At 53.5% G+C, this 17,259-nt stretch overlaps 2 protein-coding genes across 5 annotated transcripts; one reads left to right on the forward strand and one right to left on the reverse strand.

Annotated features, from left to right (window-relative positions):
* Window positions 1–234: 234 nt before the first annotated feature.
* NT5C3B (5'-nucleotidase, cytosolic IIIB) lies at window positions 235–9,812 on the reverse strand. 3 transcript variants are annotated; one of them, XM_045837019.1, is made up of 9 exons: window positions 9,657–9,812; window positions 9,326–9,424; window positions 8,648–8,717; window positions 8,515–8,561; window positions 5,940–6,025; window positions 5,066–5,155; window positions 2,718–2,880; window positions 1,617–1,817; window positions 235–746 (listed from the first exon to the last, which is right to left on the reverse strand). In XM_045837019.1, the coding sequence occupies exons 1-9, from the start codon at window positions 9,666–9,668 to the stop codon at window positions 576–578; spliced, it is 939 nt and encodes a 312-aa protein (XP_045692975.1). In that variant the 5' UTR covers window positions 9,669–9,812; the 3' UTR covers window positions 235–575. The 3 variants fall into 3 exon arrangements, with proteins under 3 accessions (XP_045692975.1, XP_045692976.1, XP_045692977.1); XM_045837020.1 differs by lacking the exon at window positions 9,657–9,812 and adding an exon at window positions 6,505–6,517; XM_045837021.1 differs by lacking the exons at window positions 8,515–8,561; window positions 8,648–8,717; window positions 9,326–9,424; window positions 9,657–9,812 and adding an exon at window positions 6,970–8,463.
* Window positions 9,813–9,940: 128 nt separating this feature from the next.
* On the forward strand, window positions 9,941–17,219 carry KLHL10 (kelch like family member 10). Of its 2 annotated transcripts, XM_045837018.1 has the most exons (6): window positions 9,941–10,015; window positions 10,166–10,764; window positions 13,809–14,298; window positions 15,278–15,895; window positions 16,480–16,629; window positions 16,845–17,219. In XM_045837018.1, exons 2-6 carry the CDS (start codon window positions 10,463–10,465, stop codon window positions 17,217–17,219), a joined length of 1,935 nt encoding a protein of 644 aa, XP_045692974.1. In that variant the 5' UTR covers window positions 9,941–10,015; window positions 10,166–10,462. The 2 variants fall into 2 exon arrangements, with proteins under 2 accessions (XP_045692974.1, XP_045692973.1); XM_045837017.1 differs by lacking the exon at window positions 9,941–10,015 and having other exon boundaries at window positions 10,055–10,764.
* The last annotated feature ends 40 nt before the right edge of the window (window positions 17,220–17,259 follow it).

Here is a 17,259-nt window from a genome sequence, read left to right on the forward strand (position 1 = left end):
TGGGTTAGAAGCACACCCTTCTGAGCCCGCCCGCTCACCCTGACCCCCACAGACACACCGGGGCTGTGCTGGGCGGGGGTGGGGGGTGGGGGTGGGGTGGAGCCCTCCAGGCTGGTTTGGGGGTTTTCAAATTGTGTTCCATGGGGCCTTAGTGGCTTCTTGGAGGGTCCTGCACCTCCAAGACCAAAGGATCCAGGCTCTGCACCCCCAAACCCCAAATCAGAACAGCAGCTCTGGTTTTAACTTTTTTTTTTATTTTGACCTGCTTCACACATCCGATTTGTTGAAGAACAGAATGCTTTCCATGGTAAGCATTTTTGATAAGAAAGAATCCTGGACCCAATGGTCCCCAGAGCTCGAACACCCTGCAGGTCCGATTCACTGGGAATGACTTTTGCTGCCTCCCACCCGGCAGAGCCTCCCTCAGGCCTTGAGGAACCCAGAGGGAATGCGGAAAGCGTCAGGGGAAGGAGGAGGAGGGGTGAGGGCCCAGCAGCTCGTGGGTGCTGTGGACTGTCCTCCGTACACGCGAGGCTCACGGCAGAGCAGCGCCCCCGCAGGGGTGCGCCTCGGCGTCACGGCTGCGGGGACTGGCCCTGCGTCTGCGCCTGCGCACTCAGGAGCCCCGCGTCTCCAGCCCCCTGGTGCAGGATGTGCTGCAGCAGCCCGTTGACCACATCCAGCGTCTCGTCCTTCTCCAGCACAATGTCGTAGGAATCCATGTAGCGCTCCCGCCGCTCCTCCACCTGCCAGGGGGTGGGGAGACTGAGAGCCCCGGAAATGCTCTGCCCTCCGCCCACTGTCTGCCTCTCGAGCACCTGGGGCTGGGGGAGGGGTGCATTCAAGCCACAATCCCCTAGAGGAGTGAGTTCAAGGTCACAGGGCCCGCCTTTTGGAGACACAGACGGCAATGGGCGTAGGCTGCCAAGATGAACCCTGGGGTCCACGTCAAAAGGACAGTAACCAGGCTTAACATGTAACAACCAGACCTTAGCTCTAACGTATCTGGGGTGAATTTTCACCCATTCTGGGGGCTCAGGCAGGTGCTGGCTGAGGGCGAGCACTGGTGGCCGTCCAGCCTGACTCCACAGTGTTTCCCCCCATCGGCCGCCGCTCTGTTCTTGTATTTTTCGTCTCTAGATCAGAAACCCACACCCTAAAATACCGACGTCTCCCATCTCCACCGTGCCGTGCAGGTAACGCTTCAGGGGGGCTGCTCATCAGCCCCCCAACATCCCAAACAAGGTCACCTTGGGCAAGTTCCTTGACCTCCTCGCCTGTCCCCTCGTCTGTCAAATGGCACAGCCGTCACTGCCCCAAAGGGCTGTCGTAAGGGTTAAGCGGGTCAGTGTCGCCTGCACATGGTGAGCGCTCAGCGAGTGTGGGCTCCGATAAAATGACCAGCGTCGCCCTGACCCCAAACTCGTGAACCGCAGGGTGTCTCCTCTTTCCCTCCGAGAACATGGAACGTCCTCCCAAAGAACACGGCCAGCGTCTCACCTCTGAACCTCCGCCACTCGGGGCGGCGTCTGGCCTCAGGTGCTCGGTGAGCGTTTGTTAACGGGAACCGAGGGAGAAGCGAGCCTCGAGGGAGGAGGCCCTGGGCCCCTGCTTACCTTGTCATTGAGGAAGCCAATCTTGAGAATGTTCTCCACGTCCGGAACCCCGTCGGCCATCGTGAGGTCCCCCATGGAGTCGCCCAGCAGGAGGATGTTGGTTTTGCCCTGGAGCTGCTGGAAATAACTGGAGTGCCCGCACGCGGAGCTGCTCTTGTTGTACGTGTGTATGAGCTGGCCCTTGAATCCCCGCAGGAAACCCTGCATGGTCGGGAAAGGAGACAGATGGGAGGGCTCCAGGGACCCACCCGCCGCTGGCTTGCCGCTATCCCTGCCACGGAGGAAAGGAAACCCCGAAAGCCGTCGATCACACCAAAACCTCACTGTCGTCTACACTTGGGGTCGGCAAAGTGGAGCCCGTGGGCCAGGCCTGAACTATTTTTGTAAGTTAGGTTTTACTGGCACCTGCCCCGCCCGTTTATTTACATCTTGTCCGTGGCTGGCTGCTCTTCTGCAGGGCAGAGCAGAGCAGTTGCAACAGAGGTCCGAGAACCCATAAGGCCTAAGACACCTGGCGTTTTACAGGAAAGGTGTGTAACCCCTGCTTGAAGCTTGTAAACTGACAGGGGCCATCAAATGCTGTGGGGCGCCTACTCCGGTGGAAGCGTGAAGCTTGTGCCACAGGCACCGGTCAGGCGACAAGCGTGCTAAGCTCCACTTCAGGCCACACCCTTAACCACGGCTCACAGGCGTGGCGCACGTTCCGGCCACGGGTGTGAAGGGGAAGCAGTTAGAACGTGGACGAGTCAGAGCTGCCCACCTCTGGTTCTAGAAAAACAAGTCTAGAAGTCCAAGCCCTTGGGGGCCCAGAATGGCACTCGACCCATGACAGCGACGTGGGGCCTGGCTGAGCCCCAGACTAGGTCCCTGCGGCAGAGAGCTGACCGCTGGCCACACACGACACAGAGCGGGTCCTCTCAAAGTGACGGTCTTTAGCTGGCATGAATCAGTACATCGCTGCCCGGGGACAAAGAAGCCGGCACGCCCCACCCCCTTCTCCTCCCCGGGTTAGGCTTCACGTCTGGGGCGAAGCACTGGGGCGGGAGCTCCCCCGCTCCCCCTTTGCCCGTGTCCAGCCCGAAAAAGACGCGGCTCACGCACGTCCTCGTCGAAGTCCATGTAGTTGGACACGATGCGGATGTTGGGGTGCAGCACTTTCATCTGGCGGATGATCTCCTCCAGGACATCCCCGATGCCCGCGGAGAGGATGCAAAGGGGGATGTCGTTTTGGTAGAGGGTGTTGAAGAACGTCTTGTAGCCCTCCCTGGAAAGAGAGGAAAGGGATCTGGAATGGCACCGCCCCTCCTACTGTTCTGTATCTCCTACTCGGGTTATATACGTCCAGGTTTCTTTAAAAACACTGTACAGCCCTGGCTGGTGTAGCTCAGTGGATTGAGCATGGGCTGTGAACCAAAGTGTCGCAGGTTCAATTCCCAGTCAGGGTACATGCCTGGGTTGCAGGCCCCTAGCAACCGCACATTGATGTTTCTCTCTATCTATCTATCTCCCTCCCTTCCCTCTCTGAAAATAAATAAATAAAATCTTAAAAAAACAACAACAACACTGTACGTTGAGGTATCAGATACAGTATGTGGTTAAAGTGGACTAACTTTTTAAAAAGATTTTTATTTATTTATTTTTAGAGAGAGGGGAAGGGAGAGAAGAAAGGAGGGGGAGAAACATTGGCGCAAGAGAGAAGCATGGACCGGTTGCCTCTCATACACCCCCCAACCAGGGAGGGAACTGTAACTCGGGCATACACCCTGACTGGGAATTGAACCGGTGACCTTTTGGTTTGTGGGACAACACCCAACCCACTGAGCCACACTAGTCAGGGCTAAAGTATACTAACCTTAAATGTTCAGTTCAATTAATATTGACATATGCATATACCCATGCAATTAGCAACCAAATCAATGTCCCCTCATGTCCCTTCCCAGTCAATGCCATGCTCCCCTATCTTGAATTCACATCACCACCTGGCCCCCTGCTTACCTTGTCATTAGCCTTGACTGTCCTTGAACTTCATATATGAATAGGCTTATACATTTTTTGTTGTTTCTGTTCTACAGTCGACCGTTGAATAACACAGTGGTAAGAGGTCCTGACCCCCAATGCAGTTGAAAATCCATGTATATTTTTTGGGGGGGGCCTGGAAATTTCCTTAGTTTAATCATCCAATTAATTAGACACATTTTCTATTCTACATATTACTGCACGTGACCATGTCACTGAAATTTCTGTGACTAAATAATCAGTTTTCCCAGTCTCTAGTCCAGGCATAACTTTTGACTTCCCCAAAACTTAGCTACCGTCATCCCTCGGTATCCGCAGGGAGACTGGTCTCAAAACCCCCACGGACACCCAAATCCAAGGCTGCTCCAGCCCCTTAGATAAGACGGCCGGGCTCAAGGCACTCAGCCGGCCTTCCGCATCTGCGCACTCCTAAGCGCAGGCTGGAAACACTGTTTCCAGGATGTGAAAGTGATCTGGCTGTGAGAAGCAGAAGAGAAAACACTGTTTTCCGACGGCGGCTGGTTGAAAGCGCAGATGCGGAACTCAGAGGGCCAACTGTTCACACGGACTGAAAAAGCCCACGTAGGAGCGGGCCCGCACGCTCACTCTCTGTTGTTCAGGGTCGGCTGCAGAACACAGCCAGGCAGCCGTCCCGGGGCAGGTTCACTGAGGAGCCCACCCAGCCCGGCACTTGCATGGTCCGCACATATCTCTGCTGTCTTGTCATGAGCCAGCTTGTCCCGGCAGTTAGGACACACAATCCTTAGGGACACACGCCTTCCCCCATGGGCCCCCACCTCTTCTCCAGTCCAGACGCTTCAGCAGAGACTGCGGCTCTGTGAAGGCCGGCAATGATCGAGGGTCCCAGGCCAGCCAGCCCCCGTGTCTGGATAAAGAATGCCAGTCACCATGGTGACCCCAAAAGTCTTTTTTTAATTTTTAAAGAAGATTATTTACTTATTTTTTTGTAGACAGAGGGGAAGAGAGGGAAAAAGAAAGGGAGAAACATCAATGTGTGGCCGCCTCTCGAGCACCCCCTACTGGGAACCCGGCCTGCTACCCAGGCATGTGCCCTGACTGGGAATTGAACCAGTGACCCTTTGGTTCACGCAGGCCAGCGGTCAATCCACTGAGCTACACCAGCCATGGCTAAAAGTCTTCTTACCACTGGGAAAAATGGGCGAGGTGCTGTTTGTTCTAGGAGAGGCAGCCCTGGTCACATCTACACCAGCAGACTGCTTCCACGGAAGCACCCAAGGGTAGAAAAGCCTTCAGTTGTATCCAGGGAGGAAAAGCAAGACCTTCCCCACTTCAGGTGCTCACAGTGCAATGTCTCTTCCAACTCCCCCAGCAGCTGATTTCCTCTCCCATCCTCCCCAGCCTCTCTGCATGAGCAAACCAGCTTCAAACGTTTCCCAGAGTGAGCAGCTTACCGCAGCATTGCATTGGACTCTCTCACCACCTGAGCGATCTGACACTTCTGAATCTTCTGCTGACACAGGAGATTGTGCACCTTGGTCCACCTAGAAACAAACACCCTGTGAGACCCTAAAGTCAATCATGAAGAAACTCAAGTGACCTTTCCCTTTCCAGGGTCAAGTCCCCTCTGGAAGGATTGACAATGGAGGTGGCCTCGTCCTTTTCCACAGAGCCATTCCCTGGAGGACACTCGTGGTCCATTAAAAAGAAAAAAAAAAGAGCCCTGGCTGGCATAGCTCAGTGGATTGAGCATGGGCTGCAAACCAAAGCATCGCAGGTTCGATTCCCAGTCAAGGCACATGCCTGGGTTGCAGGCCACGGCCCCCAGCAACCGCACATTGATGTTTCTCTCTCTCTCTTTCTCCCTCTCTTCCCTTTCTAAAAGTAAATAAATAAAATCTTTTAAAAAATTCCTTAAAAAAAAAAAGGCAACACCACCGAGACACAAGAGGTGGGTGAGTTAACTGCTAAAGTCAAAGCTCTCTGAACGCCCCCTCCGTGGCCCCACTCTGCAGAGCCGGGGCCCTGTCCAGCAACGCTGCTTTCTACAGGAAGGCTATCTCCCCAAGCACTCACTGCCCCTGAGAAAGGGGCTCCTAACGCAGCCCAAGGATTCCTGGTGGGCCCCCGCTCCAGCAGCAGCCACTGTAGCTGCAGGCGTGCCTGGACGACCTGCTCTCACAGCCAGGCCGATGGCATTCCGTTAAGCATCCAGGAAGGTAAGGAAACCCGTCATCCCTTTGAAGCCCAGTGCAAGTACACGCCCTCCTGGACCAGAGCACCACGAGGGCCAGGAGCTCCTGCCACCAGCACCATTGCCCCCCTTACCATTCCACCATGTGAGGTAGCTTCTCCTGGATGGTCTGGAGTGGGTCAATTTCAATCGGGTAGTAGTAGTGATTGAGCGCATTTAGCTGGGGCAACCAAAGGAGGAGAAAAGCCATTAGTGTCCTCGAGCTTTCCCCAGCGAAGTCCTACCATTTAGCCTGAGGAAAAAAATCACCTAGACAGTGCGACTTCATGTCAGGGAGAGAATGGATCCGCAGTGCTAGTCACCCCTTGGCCCTCGCCCAGCAGAGAGGTGTAAGGAGCAACAACGCAAGGAGCTTTGCTATCAGGTTAGAGGGTGATTGGATCTCGTTGGTACTGAGGAGCTCAGTCCCGGGGCTTAACCACTACGAGCCGAGTTAATGCTGCGTTTCCCGAAAGGCGTGCGCTCTCTCAGGTGGGAGGCGAGCTTGCTTCAGGGAATACATGGACGCTATGTATTGTTAGTTGTTTTGTTAGTTGTGGATTTATTTTAATGTGTATTAGAAAAAATACTAGCATATCGAAAGCATTATGCTAAGCGAAATAAGCCAGGAAGTGAAAGACAAATACCGTATGGTCTCACCTTTAACAGGAACCTAAACAACAAAACAAAGAGACAAGCAAAATATAACCAAAGACACTGAAATAGAGGACAGGCTGACAGTGACCAGAGGGGAGAAGGGAGGGAATTTCAAGGGAATTTCAGGGAAAAAGGGGAAGGGTTTACAGGAACAAGTATAAAGGACACATGGACAAAAACTAGGGGCGGGTGGAAATGGGAGGGAGGTGGGGAGGGCTGGGTGGGTGGGCAGGATGGGAGTAAAAGAAAATTGTACTTGAACAACAATGAAAATAAAACTTTTTAAAAAGTAAAAAAAAAAAAAGAAAAAAACTAGCATGTCAAACATGCGTTCACAATGATTATTTCTTTTGTCAGTTAATCACATTCAGATTTTTTTAAAGCAGATCAATTTTAAAAAGATACTTAGTAAAAGTAATACATAGATATGGCAAAAACAAAAACAAAAACAAAAACAAAACAACCCACCCAAATCACAAAAGCGGAACTAGAGGACTGCAGTTTGGGACACGGCATGTCAGTGGGTGACTCCTTCACACTGCCACCACCGAGTGGACATCAGTGCCTCCTCTGGCTTCGGTTCCCTTCCACACGCCAGAACCTTCCGCCCCCTGGGGAGGGACCATGTCTCACGCAAGGCCAGTCAGCAGCAGCACCCGATAAAGATGGGAATCGACCAGGTACAGAATGTTAATGTTCGTATGTGCACGGTCTCAGAGGACGATGAGACCGAACAGAATCCCTGACCACGGGTCCGAAGACGGTTAATGCAAAGATCCCACACTCACCAGGGCAGAACACTCCTGGAATGTGTTCTCAGTGTGCAGGGGGTTTAATTTGGGGTTGGGGGGGGTGAAAGAACATTTTTCTAAAGGTATAATAGAACTCAACAGAGGAACATGAACTTTTTTAAAAAGAAGAAAAATGTCTTATATATGAAGTTTGCTTTAGCCATTTTTTTCAGGAGTCTATCAACACCAAAACAAACAAACACACAAAAAACCCCTTAGTTCTCTCTAGCTTCCTGATCTGAGAAAGGGGAATCACACCCTACTATTTTTATCTGAGGATGCAGCTTCCCGGAAGCTGACAAATCAGGAACCAAATGAAGTGACTTGCTAAAAGCTATCATCAGTGATGGAGCCGGAACCGACCTTACGCGGAAAGTGGCTTTCCGGGAGACGGGTTTTAGAGATGTAAGGACCATCTATAATCCAAGTACGCATCTCAATACCGAGCCCCACAATCATGACAGAGTATTATTGGAAGGGCCCACCAGTAAGACACACCAACAGACCATTTAACATGCCATTTAGTGAATTTCGTAACACAGTGGAACTGAATGACGCAGCTACTCAGCAGAAAGAGCCCAGCAACCTTCAGAGAACCGCCAGCTAGCAGGGCTCTGCCCTGGCCCAGGGTCCCCTGATGGGAAGAGTGCGAAACAAAGTAAAACGAACTCCAAGGCCACAGGGATCGCTTTCCAATATCTGCACGCATCTTATGGAAACAGAGTTATGGTACAACACGCTGACATGAATTCGGAAGTTGTTCTAGATGCTGGTGGCCTAACCAAGAAAACGAATATATATTATTAGAGCATAGCGTGGTGGAAAGAGTTTGGGACAGAGTCAGATCCAGGGGAAAGCCGGGCCCTGCGTCTTGCTGTGTGACTTTAGGTAAGTTGCTCAACCTCTCCCAGCCTATTTCCTCAATTGTCAGATGGAGGCAATGCTGGTTCTGTTTGCCTCTCAAGGTTGTGGGAGGGTTAAAAAACAAACACTGAAGTCTCTTGTAAACTCTGTAACTAGCAGTGAGCATAATGTCCCGACTGCAGCTGGTAACTGTGGGTCTTGCCAACAAGGAAAACATGTCCCCGTGTATCAAGACTAGAGGCTCACTGGAGGAAAATATAAATAAATAACCTTCTAAGTTCTCTATCCTGGAGTCTTTGGTCCTAACCAAGAGCCATTTGAAATAATAATACAGGAGCAAAGAAGGGGAGCAACGCACCTCTTTCCGGCACTCCTCACTGACGATCTTGCTGTTATCCAGGATATCTGCAAAGACACCAAGTGCCTGTCACTCGCCCCTCCTGAGCCATCCCCTGGGCAAGCCCAGCAAAGCCAGTTCGTATATGACTTACTGTAGGAAGAAGGGCACCGCTTCCCATCACATGCAAACCTGCTCAAGGTCATGTCAAAATCAGAGATGACCTAGGATGCAAAAGAGAGACGATGCCCAGACAGGCTCCTTCCCGTGTGGCTTTGTGTCAGCCTGGGGGGGTACGGTTCAAAGGGCTCCGTGCCCGGGCTGCGGGCAAAGCCCTGGAGGAGTTAGGGGGGGCCGCCCAGGGAGGGGAGAACTAATCCTACTTAACACAGTGCCAACCCCGACCAGGGCCACCGCTGGGGTGGGGGACGCTGAAAAGTCAAGACCCCTTTGGCTCTTTCGATAGCACCCACTTCAGTGCCCTGGGTCCTTCCTTATCACCCATCTCCACATCTGCAACTTCTTGGGGAGCTGACCCGGGCCAGTGTGGAAAACGAGTCCTCGGGGCCTGGCGTGGGATGCTGTCTGTCTAATTAGAGGAGGCAGTGTTACCTTACTGAGAAATTTGACATGTAGGTGTTTGGGGCAGGCGGGCTCTCCCCCACTCCCCCAAGGCAAAACGGGCGAACCGACGCCTTGTCCTCAGCCTCCTGTCCGTGTCTAAGGGCTGCGGGCTTGCAGGTGCCCGCAGCCCCGCGGGAAAGCACCCGCGCAGGACGCCTCCACAGCCGCCCCGACCTGCAGGCCGGGCCCGAGCTCGCCGCGGCGGTACCTGTAAGCGGTCTCCTCCGCCCCTGCGGAGGGCGCTCACGATCTCCTGGACCCGCCTGGGTTGCCGCATCAGGACCGTGGCCTTCATCAGGGCGCTCACCTGTCCCGAGACCCGAGAGAACGGCTGACCCCGGCACCGCGCAGGGCCCAAGGGGAGCCCGGGACTCGCCTGGGCAACCCTGCGAGGCCCGGCCTGGGGCGCAGGGGCTCCGGCCGGGCCGGGGGCGCCTACCGCCCGGGGTGGCGCGGCGGGGGCGAGGCGCCCCGCCGGTGGCCCCGGCGCGCCCGGGTGTCGGGGCCCGCGCTACACCGGACGATTCCTCCAGCCTCACCTCCTCCACCATGATGCTCGCCCCGGCGGAGCTGCGCCGGGACAGCGACCGCCCCTGCGGCCGCACTGCGCAGGCGTCTCCGCCGCCGCCGGCCGGGGGACCTTGGAGCCCCGACACCCGCGGGGCCTGGGGAGGCTGGCGGCCCTGGGCGCGCTGTGTCCCGCGCTGGGCTGTGTTGAGGAGGGTGACGGTCCCAAGGAATTGGAGTGACTGGATGCTGCTCTTTCTAGAGCAATAACCGCAACAACCACGATCATTTCCGGGCTTATAGTTTGCACGCCAAAAAAAAAAAAAAAAAAAGCCGCAGGAGGGGAGGGGGTGTCAAGGAGCCACAAAGTGAATTGCTAAAAATCCGGGAGGTATTTCTGATCCCCTCCTCACCAGGAGAAAACGAGTGACTACCTCACGTCCAGAGGGCGGGAAGGCCCTGGACAACCTGGACAAGAATGAAATTCTAATCAGTTTTATTTCTCCTTCCTGCCTCCTCTGTTGGTTTCCTCGAACTGCAGGCTGGGGAGCCAAGGGTGGCGCTGTGGAAGAGGGCGGATGGACGGACCTGCTGCCGGGGTGGACCTGGGCCGCCGGAGCCAGAATGAGTAAAAACTCTAATGTCATGCTGGTGGTCACAGTCCCACTCTGGGCACAATGGAGGTGGGGGGTGATTGTCAGCCTAACAGCGTGGTGGGGGAGGGGAGGAGGAAGGGGACAGGGACAGGAGAGGGTTCCAGAACCTGAGAGCACAATCCTGAGGGTGATCTCACTGCAGGCCCAGGATTCTGGAACCTGGGCTGCCTGATAGACCCTACATGAAAAATGTAGTAGGGACGAGGAGCGACAGCTGGCTAAAGGGGCCCCCCCAGAACCCTCCCGACCCCCTGGGGAGAGCAGCCTGTCTCAGCTGGTCCCAGGGTGCCATGGAGATGGAGAGCGCCGCGGCCTCCACCCGGTTCCACCAGCCTCACATGGAGCGGAAGATGAGCGCGATGACCTGCGAGATCTTCAACGAGCTCAGGCTGGAGGGCAAGCTCTGCGATGTGGTCATCAAGGTCAATGGCTTTGAGTTCAACGCCCACAAGAACATCCTCTGTAGCTGCAGTTCCTACTTTAGGTATAACACTACTTAGGTACTACCCTACTTTAGGGTCGCTGCACCGCGCCCGAAGAGGGGGTTGGGTGCATCTGGAGACTCCTTGCTTTGTTTTAGGTTTCCCGCCCCGCCGCCGTCTTCAGTTGAGCGCCACTGTCAACGCTCTGGGTTCCCGTAGCCTTTGTCACCCGAAGAGGTCCTTCCGACCAGGGCCAGACCCTCTTCCGACTGAACGCCAGACCTCTCTGGGGTTCAGCTGGATTTCAGCCACCTATTGGTGGGCCAGCTGCTTTCCCCCCTTTGATTCACACTCAAACCAACCTTTGGGAAAGTTAAGCACCTATCCTGGGTTTCCTGCTGGAACCTAGATGGCCACGCCCCTTCAGCCGCCCCCCGGGCCCCTATCCCAGCTCAGATGAGCTCAGGCAGGGTGGTCAAGTAACAGGGATTGAGGGAATGGGAAGGCGGGTGCAGGAAAAAAGGGAGTGTGGGCACAACCCATTGCAACCCAGGAAATAAAAGGGCTATTTTGCTCATGAGCTTCGAGTGTCTGAGAAATCCATTCCTATCAAGATACGATGTGTCCCACCTGTTGCTAAAAGTTCTTATCTAGATCTACAGCAGAGTGTACAGAAAGCCCCGACAGCACATATTTTTTTTAAAGATTTATTTATTTATTTTTAGAGAGAGAAGGGAGGGAGAAAGAGAGAGAGAGAAACATCAATGTGTGGTTGCTGGGGGCCGTGGCCTGCAACCCAGGCATGTGCCCTGACTGGGAATCGAACCTGCAACACTTTGGTTCGCAGCCTGCACTCAATCCACTGAGCTATGCCAGCCAGGGCTAGACAGTACATACTTTAAGCTTTGCGGGCCATGCCGTCTCTGTGTCGCACGCCACTGCTCCACTCTGCCTTTATAGCAGGAAAGCAGCTAAGAATAGCAGTTAATGATAAATGAAAGAGCATTGCCATGTTCCAGTGAAATTATCTATGGACACTGAATTCGAATGTATGCTAATTTCCAGGTGCTGCAAAATTTCCATTTACCCCCCCATTTAAAAATGTAAAAAAAAAAAACTACTTTCACCTCCTGGGCAGTACAAAAAGAGGTGGGTGGAATCTGGCCCAGAGGCTCTGTTTGCAGACCCCGCTCTAGAGAAGACTTTGACCTCGAAGACTTTGCCCTCTAAGCCCGTATTTCCTTAAATGCCCTAGAAAAGGGGAGCAAAATAGATACTAGGGCAGGGGATTCTGTCTTGTCCAACCCCTGGAAAAGTAATCAGCTGCGTAGTGTGATAGCAGCCACTTATTTATTCCATAATTCTTTACTGAGTAAGCACTGGAAATGAAACAATGACTAGAGACATTCCCATTCTCATGAAGCTCACCTCTGGGTAGGGAGAATGGTCATTAAACTAATAAGATAGGTACCAGATTGGTTTGTGTGTTTTTTTTTTTTAATCTTGGTGTTACTTCGACTCTTTTTCTCACATCCTATTTTTTTCTTTTTCTTTTTTTTAAGATTTTATTTATTTATTTTTAGAGAGGGAAGGGAGGGAGAAAGAGAGAGAGAGAAACATCAATGTGCGGTTGCTGGGGGCTGTGGCCTGCAGACATGTACCCCGACTGGGAATCAAACCTGCGACACTTTGGTTTGCAGCCCGCGCTCAATCCACTGAGCTACGCCAGCCAGGGTTAGATACGTACCAGACTGTAAGTGCTAAGGAAACAAAGAAGAAAGGGAGTGGTGGATGGCAATTCTAAATAGGATGATCCCTGTGCTGACAGTTACATTTGAGCAAAGACTTCCAGGGAATGGAGTGAGAAATCCAGAAATCCGGCAGCCTTCCAGGCAGCAGGAGGAGCAGGGAAAGGACCGAGAGGGAAGCATTTCCGGGGTACCCAAGGAAGGCAGGCCAGCGGGGCTGGAAGGGAGGGAGGGGGCAGGGGGGAGGAAACACGGTGGGAGAGGTGTGACTGGTGGAGGTCTCCTTTCCCGGGACTTCCGTAGACCCTGGTAAGGACTCTGTATTTATTCTGCATAAGAAGGGAGGTCGATGGAAGGTTTTGACTTGCAGGGGTGTCCAACCTTTTGGCGTCTCTGGGCCACACTGGAAGAAGAGGAGGTGTCTTGAACCACACATTAAATACGCAAACACTACCGAAAACTGATGAGCAACAACAACAAAAAAAGGTTTTAAGTAAAGTAAATTTACGGCTTTGTGTTGGGCCACATCCATAGCCATCCTGGGCCGCATGCGGCTGGCGGGGCCACGGGCTGGACACCCCTGCTGAGTTTAAGAGGAACACTCGTGGCTCAGATACGGCTAGCGTCTGGAGCTCTCCAGAGCAAACCTGTTAGGAGGTGCCTCCCAATCTAGGCAAGAGACAGTGGTGGCTTGGCCCAAGGAGGTATCAACAGAGGTGATTAGGTTACGGGCATGTGGTGATTGAAGACTACTTATTTCTTTTTTTGAAATTAAAAAAAGATTTTATTTTTAGATAGAAGGGAATGGGGGGGAGAAAAAAGGGAGAGAAACATCAATGTGTGGTTGCCTCTCCTGCACCCCTCCCACTGGGGACCCAGCCCGCTACCCAGGCGTGTGCCCTGACCGAGAATCGAACTGGTGACCCTTTGGTTTGCAGTCTGGCACTCAGTGCACTGAGCCACACCAGCCAGGGTGAAGATCACTTATTTTAAACGTATATTGCTCAAGGTTAATTTCCTTAAGCAAGGTAGAGTTTGATGGGCACTGGGCTGGGACAGAAGAGACCTGGGTCTTACTCCCAGCTCCAGATCCCGATTGCTCCGCCGGCAAAGTGAGAAAGGGACCTGGTTATCACGAGGATGGTAGGAGCGACCGAAGTTCCTGGGCAAGTTCTCCTGCCCACTGTGCAAAGCACGGTCTGCCTCCGCTCTCCTTCCTCATGCCAGTTTATTCCCCAGGTGGTCTTCAGCAAAACGTCCAAACTCCCCTCAACAAGAAAAGGTGGGTGGGGGAAATGCATGAATGACGGCAAACTGGACAGGAACGTCTCAGTGACTGCTCGTTTGTTCTTCCCCAGAGCTTTGTTTACGAGTGGCTGGAACAACACTGAAAAGAAGGTGTACAACATTCCCGGCATTTCCCCCGACATGATGAAGCTAATTATTGAATACGCGTACACCAGGACGGTCCCCATCACGCCAGACAACGTGGAGAAGCTGCTGGCCGCTGCAGACCAGTTTAACATCATGGGTATTGTAAGGGGTTGCTGCGAGTTCCTCAAGTCGGAGCTGTGTCTGGATAACTGCATCGGCATCTGCAAGTTCACTGACTACTACTACTGCCCGGAGCTCCGGCAGAAGGCCTACATGTTCATACTGCACAACTTTGAGGAGATGGTGAAGGTCTCAGCGGAGTTTCTCGAGCTCTCGGTCACTGAACTAAAGGATATTATTGAGAAAGACGAGCTCAACGTCAAACAAGAAGACGCTGTTTTTGAGGCCATTTTAAAATGGATTGCTCATGACCCCCAAAATAGGAAGCAGCATATTTCAGTGTTGCTCCCCAAGGTCAAGTTTAAATTTTTTTTTTTGTGGGATGCCGATTGCTCACTTTTGATTCATTTATCCCAGGGAGATTGTCCTAAGAGCCATATTCAGATGTTTGACAGATTCCAGGACTGTATTTACATACACTTATTTTTTTAAGCTTATTTATTATTTTTTTAATTTTTAAAAGATTTTATTCATTTATTTTTAGAGAGGAAAGGGAGGGAGAAAGAGAGAAACATCAATGTGCGGTTGCTGGGGGTCGTGGCCTGCAACCCAGGCATGTGCCCTGACTGGGAATTGAACCTGCGATGCTTTGGTTTGCAGCCCACGCTCAATCCACTGAGCTACGCCAGCCAGGGCACATATTTATTATTTTTAGAGAGAGGGGAAAGGAGGGAGAAAGAGAGGGAGAAGCATCGATTGATTGCCCTTTGCACCACCTGGCCTTTAACACAGGCATGTGCCCTGACCAGGAACAGAACCAGCAACCTTTTGGTTCGCAGGGCGGCGCCCCATCCACTGAGCCACACCTGCCAGGGCCTACATACACTTATGTATATGTATGTATGCATCACCTACTAGTTTCTGGAACTTTGCAATTCTCTTTGCCCTTGGCATTCCTAGTTCCTTTTATCCCAGCCATATTCTTTGGTCAAAATTCTCTCTGGCAGTGGGCGGGAAACTGAACTCATAGTCATTTGGTGCTAATTCATGTCATTTTACATATAGACACAAATACAGATTTACGGAACAAATTACTACAGCTTTTTGGGGTCTAGGAGTACTGTGCAGTGGCCATCGAATGGGTTCACTTGCTGATCATTTTCTGGCTCGTTCTCAGCGTCCAAATGTTTAAATTGAGTTGTAAATTAAAAAAAAAAAAAAAAAAGTGGCCGTGCTGCCATTCCAAGGCAGGCTGTGAGACAGGGGGTTCAGGATGCGGGTGTTCCAGGCGCCCTCACCTCACTGTAAATCACTTGCTGCATTTCCTTCTCAGGTCCGCCTGGCCCTCATGCACGCTGAGTACTTCATGAACAATGTTAAGATGAATGACTATGTCAAAGACAGCGAGGAATGCAAGCCGGTCATCATCAATGCCCTAAAGGCCATGTATGACCTAAACATGAATGGACCCTCTAACTCGGACTTCACCAACCCACTGACCAGGCCCCGCCTGCCCTACGCCATCCTGTTCGCGATTGGCGGCTGGAGCGGCGGGAGCCCCACCAATGCCATCGAGGCCTACGATGCTCGGGCAGACAGATGGGTGAACGTCACGTGCGAGGAGGAGAGCCCCCGCGCCTACCACGGGGCAGCCTACTTGAAAGGCTACGTGTACATCATTGGGGGGTTCGATAGCGTGGACTATTTCAATAGTGTTAAGCGTTTCGACCCGGTTAAGAAAACGTGGCACCAGGTGGCCCCGATGCACTCCAGACGCTGCTATGTCAGCGTGACGGTCCTCAGCAACTTCATCTACGCCATGGGAGGGTTCGATGGCTACGTGCGTCTCAACACGGCCGAGCGTTACGAGCCGGAGACCAACCAGTGGACACTCATCGCCCCCATGCACGAGCAGAGGAGCGACGCGAGCGCCACGACGCTCTACGGGAAGGTAAAACTGGGGGAGGCCGGCGGGGGGCTGGGACAGCACACGAGCCCAGAGATGGCGCTCTCCTTCGATGTGGGGGATGGACGGGAAACAGGTGGCAGCACCCTTTGCAGTTTTAACTCCTTCATCAGGTGACCACGTCGCCCTTTGTAACCAACTTTTCTGACCTTGCTTATTAAAAAAGCAATGCGTGTACAGGGCGGGCACTCGGGCAGCTGCCTCTAGGGAACCTGATCACATGAGCACCCCCGGATGATGGGGCCCCCGCGCACTGCCCCTCAGTCCTGCTGCTCCCCACTCCACGGGGACACGCTGACTGGAAGCTCCTCGTTTGGGACATCTTTGCATTCTGCCCCGTGAATCTCTTCCCCTGGCTGGGCTTTCATTTGCATCCTTTCACTGTAACAAACACTGAGTATGACCATAAAAACTAAAACTAAAGGGCCCTGCCAGCACACGTGAAGAAAAGAAACTCAGCGTGTACAGACGGGCATCAGAAGTGCACCCTGCTGCCCCCCGCACCGTGTCCACACCCTCCCAGGGCCCAGCGGTGGCAGCTGGGGTCACCTGGCACTGCCGTCACACAGGTCTACATATGTGGCGGCTTTAACGGAAACGAGTGCCTGTTCACAGCAGAGGTGTACAACACCGAGAGCAACCAGTGGACCGTCATAGCGCCCATGAGGAGCAGGAGGAGTGGGATAGGCGTGATCGCCTATGGAGAGCACGTGTACGCGGTGAGTGCACCTCGAGCCTCGGCCGGCACGCTCCCCCGCGCTGCCCGGTTAGTGAACAGGTTTGCGCTGCTGCGGGGGAGCATGCGAAGAGGGTTTCTCCCCGAGGGAGACAGTGGGAGAGGGAGGCGTGGGGTCACCAGTCCCCGCCTCAAAGGGCCTCCTGGGTGAGCAGAACCGAGGGCTGACCGTCGGCCGCACTCCGCTGCTGCCCACAGGTAGGCGGCTTCGACGGGGCGAACCGGCTCAGGAGCGCCGAGGCCTACAGCCCCGTGGCGAACACCTGGCGCACGATCCCCACGATGTTCAACCCTCGCAGCAACTTCGGCATCGAGGTGGTGGACGACCTCCTGTTCGTGGTGGGCGGCTTCAACGGCTTCACCACCACCTTCAACGTGGAGTGCTACGATGAGAAGACGGACGAGTGGTACGACGCCCATGACATGAGCATCTACCGCAGCGCCCTGAGCTGCTGCGTGGTCCCAGGGCTGGCCAACGTCGGGGAGTACGCCGCCAGGAGGGACAACTTCACGGGCCTGGCGCTGCGGGACGAGGTCAAGTACTCCGCTTCCACAAGCACCCTGCCTGTATGAGCCTCTTCATTTAGCTAATAAAAAGTCTAAGCAATAAGAA

Source organism: Phyllostomus hastatus, unplaced genomic scaffold, assembly GCF_019186645.2.
Source record: "Phyllostomus hastatus isolate PE091 unplaced genomic scaffold, TTU_PhHast_1.1 phas_contig_210, whole genome shotgun sequence".
Lineage (NCBI taxonomy): Eukaryota > Metazoa > Chordata > Mammalia > Chiroptera > Phyllostomidae > Phyllostomus > Phyllostomus hastatus.